Source organism: Myotis davidii, unplaced genomic scaffold (assembly GCF_000327345.1).
Source record: "Myotis davidii unplaced genomic scaffold, ASM32734v1 scaffold37, whole genome shotgun sequence".
NCBI lineage: Eukaryota > Metazoa > Chordata > Mammalia > Chiroptera > Vespertilionidae > Myotis > Myotis davidii.
Window position 1 is genome coordinate 1,031,476 of NW_006289395.1, and position 5,155 is coordinate 1,036,630.

The 5,155-nt window shown below is 55.2% G+C and overlaps 2 protein-coding genes across 5 annotated transcripts in view; one reads left to right on the forward strand and one right to left on the reverse strand.

Annotated features, from left to right (window-relative positions):
- Positions 1 to 958, forward strand: part of RANGRF (RAN guanine nucleotide release factor) — a gene marked incomplete at its 5' end in the record, with an annotated part of 1,323 nt that extends 365 nt beyond the window's left edge. Inside the window, 3 exons of the mRNA XM_006761716.2 lie at positions 116 to 307; positions 380 to 465; positions 688 to 958. Coding sequence (XP_006761779.1) covers positions 116 to 307; positions 380 to 465; positions 688 to 811 — 402 coding nt within the window. The remainder of the gene's footprint in view (positions 1 to 115; positions 308 to 379; positions 466 to 687) is intronic.
- The window catches only part of SLC25A35 (solute carrier family 25 member 35), a 4,716-nt gene continuing 491 nt past the window's right edge, over positions 931 to 5,155 (reverse strand). Inside the window, exons 1-6 of one of the 4 annotated variants that reach the window (XM_015562587.1) lie at positions 4,934 to 5,118; positions 4,154 to 4,715; positions 3,042 to 3,107; positions 2,489 to 2,641; positions 1,703 to 1,837; positions 931 to 1,506 (exon numbers count right to left, since the gene is read on the reverse strand). In XM_015562587.1, the coding sequence (XP_015418073.1) occupies positions 1,333 to 1,506; positions 1,703 to 1,837; positions 2,489 to 2,641; positions 3,042 to 3,107; positions 4,154 to 4,528 (903 nt within the window). In that variant the 5' untranslated portion in view covers positions 4,529 to 4,715; positions 4,934 to 5,118 and the 3' untranslated portion in view covers positions 931 to 1,332. Of the gene's footprint in view, positions 1,507 to 1,702; positions 1,838 to 2,488; positions 2,642 to 3,041; positions 3,108 to 4,153; positions 5,119 to 5,155 lie in introns of those variants that run through there. The other 3 variants (XM_015562588.1, XM_006761672.2, XM_006761673.2) reach the window with 3 other exon arrangements.

Sequence of the window (5,155 nt, forward strand, 5' to 3'; positions counted from 1 at the left end):
GTGGGCGGGGTGCGCGGGACGGTTCCCTGGGCGACGAGAACTCCCTTGGCAGCCACGTGTCCCGCAGAGCGACCGAAGCCTAGACTTCAAGATGCTCGTGGGGCGACGGTGGGAGGTGCCCCTTCCTGACCCTGCCCCTCCCCGCTCCAGGTACCACTTTGAGGACGTTGGTGGGGTGCAGGGCGCTAGGACTGTTCAGGTGGAGGCTGTGCAGCCCCTCCTCTTGGAGAGCCTGGCCCTGAGGGGCTGCTGTGAAGAAGCCTGGGTCCTCTCGGGCAAGCAGCAGGTGGCTAAAGAGAACCAGCAGGTAAGGGCGAGTGAGATGGCCCGGAGGGGCGAAGAGGGGGGCCCTCGAACATCCTGACACCGATCCCTTTAGGTAGCGAAGGACGTGACCCTGCACCAGGCCTTGCTGAGGCTGACTCCGTACCAGACCGATCTCCTGCTCACCTTCAATCAGCCCCCGTAAGGACAGAGAGGGCACATGGCTCCAGGGTGGGGTCCCCAGGAGCATGGGCTGGGAGGGGCAGAGCAGGGAAGCGGGCTAGCGGGGTCCTCCAAGGAAGTGGGAGTGGGCCAGAGTTTGGGGGTCACAGATACCCAGGTCATCCCAGGAACAGGAAAGGGTAACTTCCACACATGAGGCCTGGATGATGTTCTCTCCCCGTCTGTTCCCCTGCTCCCAAGCCCTGACAACAGGTTATCTCTTGACCCTGAAAATCTGTCATTTCCACCCTGGAGCCTGGGTGACTTCGAACAGCTGGTGACCAGTCTGACTCTTCATGATCCCAACATCTTTGGTCCCCAGTAAAGATGCTGAAATGCTACATGACACTGCTGAAGACTTGGGGACCCCATTCTGCAAGGGGAACAAAGGGTGGGATATATTCCCCAAATTCCTTCCCTGTGGATAAACATAAGACACCTCTCTGCAGAAATAAACTTCCTTTATAACCAATATAATCTCTGTGCCTTAGAATCTAACAGGACACCTGGGTCCCCCCAATTCCCTTTGGTTTTGGAGGGGGATTTTAAAGTTGTACGTGTGATCAGAAGGGACCCAAGGCTGGCAGTGAAGAAAGTGGGGGGGGGGCATAAACTTTGGAGTGAAATGTACAGGGGGACAGGTAGAGAAAGTTTAAAGTGACAGCCACGGAAGGGAGGGAAACTATCTCTTGTAGTGATTCAACCCTGAGAAAACAGATAGGGAGTGGGATTGGCTGTCCCCCTCTGATGGATAAGAGGCCGCCTGGTAAGAAGTCACCAGGACATAGTAATGGAGGCAGAAGTGTCCAAGGAGTGCCAACTAGGTGGAGTGAGGGGGAGTGGCTGTTATTTGGTGTACGTGGAGTAGAGGAAGCGAAGCTGGTCCCAGAAGAAGAGGGAGAGGATGGTGTGAGGGCCGAGGCGGAAGTAGGAGGCTCCAATACCCTTGTACATGCCAAAAATGCCCTCTGTCCGAGCCGTCTGCAGCAGAGCGTCCAGCACCCCTCGGTACATGAGGCCCTGAGAGCAGGTTGGAGAAGGAGGGAGAGAACAGGGAAGGAGTCTGTCAGAGCCCATCAGGGGTCTCACCTCTGCAGGCTACCTTTTAGGCTGTCCCACTTGGCTCTGCAATCTGCTCCTCTTCCCCACCCCCGCATCCCATCCCCCCTCCCCCTCCTGCAGTTTTCCCTGCCTGAACCACAGAGCACTCCCTTACCTTGCCCTGAGTGTCTGTGGGCTGGTTGTAGAGCCTTGTGCTCACCACATCAAAGGGTGTCATGGCCAGGACCACCACAATGCCACTCACCATGGCAGCTGCCAGAGCCACCTTCCAGCTCTGGGGAGGAAATATCTAAAGGGAGGGAGGAAGAGCTTTGTCAGTCAGTCAATTATTCAACTCCTAGGAAAGGACAGGCCCTGCTCTGGGAATACAGTAGAGCTGGTAACTCTGGGAGCTTCCACTCCATCAGTTAATACAGTGTGATAACACTGTGAAGGCTCAGGTGCGCCTGAGAGGGAGTGACAAAAGCTGTGGGAAGGGTATAGCAAAAGCATGTCAAACTCGCGGCCCACAATGAATATTTTTGCAGCCCAGCCAATATAACGGTATGTAAGAAACATTTTAATAAAAAATTCATAACTTAATTTTTACAATATCCTGTTATACATAATTATTAATAACGAACAACATTCGCTAATGACATTACTATCATCGTGTCGCATTCATTTTCTTACACGCCTTACGCACAGTGCACCATTTCTCTCCACTAATACTAGCAGCGATTATTTTAGCAGCCGATGGCCAGGTCATTAGCCTTGGGCTGACTTGTTTGGTGTGCATAACAGGAAATATTTCGCTTTCGGAGATCGAGAAAAATAGTTTTAGCTGACCCCCAAGCCATCCTGCCACTCCCTCACCCCTCTAGGGCTCAGTTCAGCTTGTACTCCCCTCCCCCCCGGCCCACATTTCCCAGGGCGCCCCCACCCGTTTCCCAGGCAGTACCTCCCACTGGGTAATAAGGTCCTTGGTGGATGAGAAGGTGCACAGCTGGGCGGAGGAACCGGCGATAACTCGGGGAAGGCCGCCCACGGCCCCACGCCACAACCCCACCAGACCATGTTTCTGGCCAATCTCGGTTAGCGCCTGAAACATGCCCTGGGAGGGGGAAGACCACGAGGTGGGGTTTAGTCACCCTGGCATCAGGGGCTGCCATCTCCTAACACTGCTAAGGATGGGTCCTTAACAGGCATCTGATGTCTGGACAACCAGTTGTGTGTGAGCTTAACACCAGAATGTGGCCCTTCCGTTGTCTACCACCTCGTTGCTCCCTCCCTTGCCGTATGGAAGTGAGGACATTAGCAGACCAGGGGAACAGGGCAGGAGAAACTGGGGAGCGTGTGGGAAAGAGGGCCTGGGAGGAGGTTAGGGGCAGAGTGAGGCTGAACTGATTGGCTGAACAGAGCCTTGGCTGGGCTGGAGTCGTTGGGTGCGGACAGAAAGCTGGGGCCGATGGGAGAGAATGGCGGAGGCTCCGGCGGGGTTGGGAACGCCTTACCTGATGCTTGTACTGGTGCCCTACAGCAATTTCTGAGGCGGCCTGTGCTTGCAGGTGTGTCTTCACCTGGGGACGAGAGAGTATCACAACCTATGGCCCCGTGACCATTCTTTCACCCCAGAGACCCAAGTGCCTGAACCCCTCACACTTCCTCGCAGCGGTTCTCAACCTGTGGGTCGCGAACAATGAAAATCCATCCTGCATATCAGATATTTACATTATGATTCATAACAGTAACAACATTACAGTTATGAAGTAGCAACGAAAATAATTTTATGGTTGGGGGTCACCACAACATGAGGAACTGTGTTAAAGGGTCGAGGCATTAGGAAGATTGAGAACCCCTGGGGTGTTCAACAATGAATATCCTTTTGACCTGATAATTATTGTTGTTTTCCTTTAACAAATTGGTCATGAGATTCTGTCTCTTGGCTCCAGTCCCCTGGGGTGATGGATCTCCTAGCACCACCGACACTCCACCCCTCTACTTCTTCCTTCCCTTGTGGGCCAAGGGTGGAGGGGAAATGGAGAGGTTGAAGAATGGCAGTATTTCCTAAGATTATTCATCTTGGGCAAGACCCGGGAGTCTAGTGTCTCATGCCAGCTCCATTTCCCAAACTGGATCTCCAGCTACCAGCACGACCAGGCTTCCCCATCAGACTCTGCGGTAGGTTGGGAGATCATGAACAAAACTTGCTCTCTGACCCCAAAGCCGCATGGGGGCATGTGCTCAGCTTACTTTGGAGAGGCCACTGTCCTGAATCTCATACCCTGCCTTTCGGTCTTTCCAGGAGGAGCACAAAGCAGGACCTAGTCCTGGCAATAAGCAGCTGTGTGACCTTGAGCTAGTCACCTCCCTTCTCTGGGCGTCAGGCTACAGACCCTTCACCTACACCAGATGGCTCGAAGGGGCCGACTGTGAGACTGTAATTCTGTGATATCCAGGACTTCCCCTGGTCCTCACACTTACTGAGGTACGTTACTCAAATTCCTCACCCTCCCCTACACAAGTCCACTTCCAACCTCAGTATCAGATTATGAAGGAAGGCCCAGGTCCCCACCCTACACCAAATGTCTGCCTTGGAGGCCCCAGGCAAGACCCTTCTTCTCACCATGTAGATAGGGCTCCCCAAGTAGGCTCCCAGGACCCCAGCCAACGCCCCAGCTGCTGCGCTTCGGATAGGACTGTGGGTGCCGTCAGCTGAGTGCAGGTAGCCCTTAGCCTCAGCCAGCCCATAGGTGCCCAGCCGGATGCCATTCATCAGGAACTGGTACAGGAGGGCAGGGGCCAGCCCCTTCTGCAGGGCAGCCAGGCCGTCCACCTTGCCGATGGTGATGAAGGCATGGAAGACGTTTCGGTAGTGCCGCTGGTAGGAGCCGGGGGCCTGCAGTTCTCCCTGTAACTGCATCCTCGTCTTCACCACCTCCAGGGGGTTGGTGAACAAACAGGCCCCGCAGGCTGCCAGGCCACTCATCAAGAAGTCCATGGTGGGGCAGTGGTAGCAAGAACTGGCCCAGGAGTAAGGAAGTCAAAACGAGCTTCAGAAACGAGGTCAGAAATCAGGAAAGACCTCAGTTTCAACAGGCTGCAGGAGGTAGGGATGTCGCGTTCTGGAGCCAAGTGTCAGGGTCAAATGCCAGGTGAAAGGATAGCTGGAATTTGGAAGTCAGGAGCTGGCAAAGAGAGAAGAAAGAGGAGTTTAGGGGAGTTTGGCGAGAAGGTTATGATTGGGCTCAGTTGGTCAAAGGAGTTGAGATCAAGAAGGGGCAGAAGCCAGGGGGATAGGACGATGGCAGGTGGGATGCTGAGAACGGCAGGCTACTGGGGGCCCGGGAGCGGGGAAGGGAAACGCGGGGCTGGGAGCTGGAAGCCGGGGAGGAAGAAAAATAACCCCAGCAGGTTATGGAGGAAAAGGATCCGGAAGGAGATCCGCTGACGTCCCGGGAGAGCCACGAGATCTGGATCGAGGAAGTAAGTCGGGACTCAGGCCGGGGCGGAGCGACCCCCGGCAGCTGCGAGAGTCGCAGCCGCTTCGCCCCGTAACCTGCAGAGGCGGGACCGCCACCTCCAGTCGCGGCGCGCGGCGTCCAATGGGGAGCCTGGGAGAGCCCCA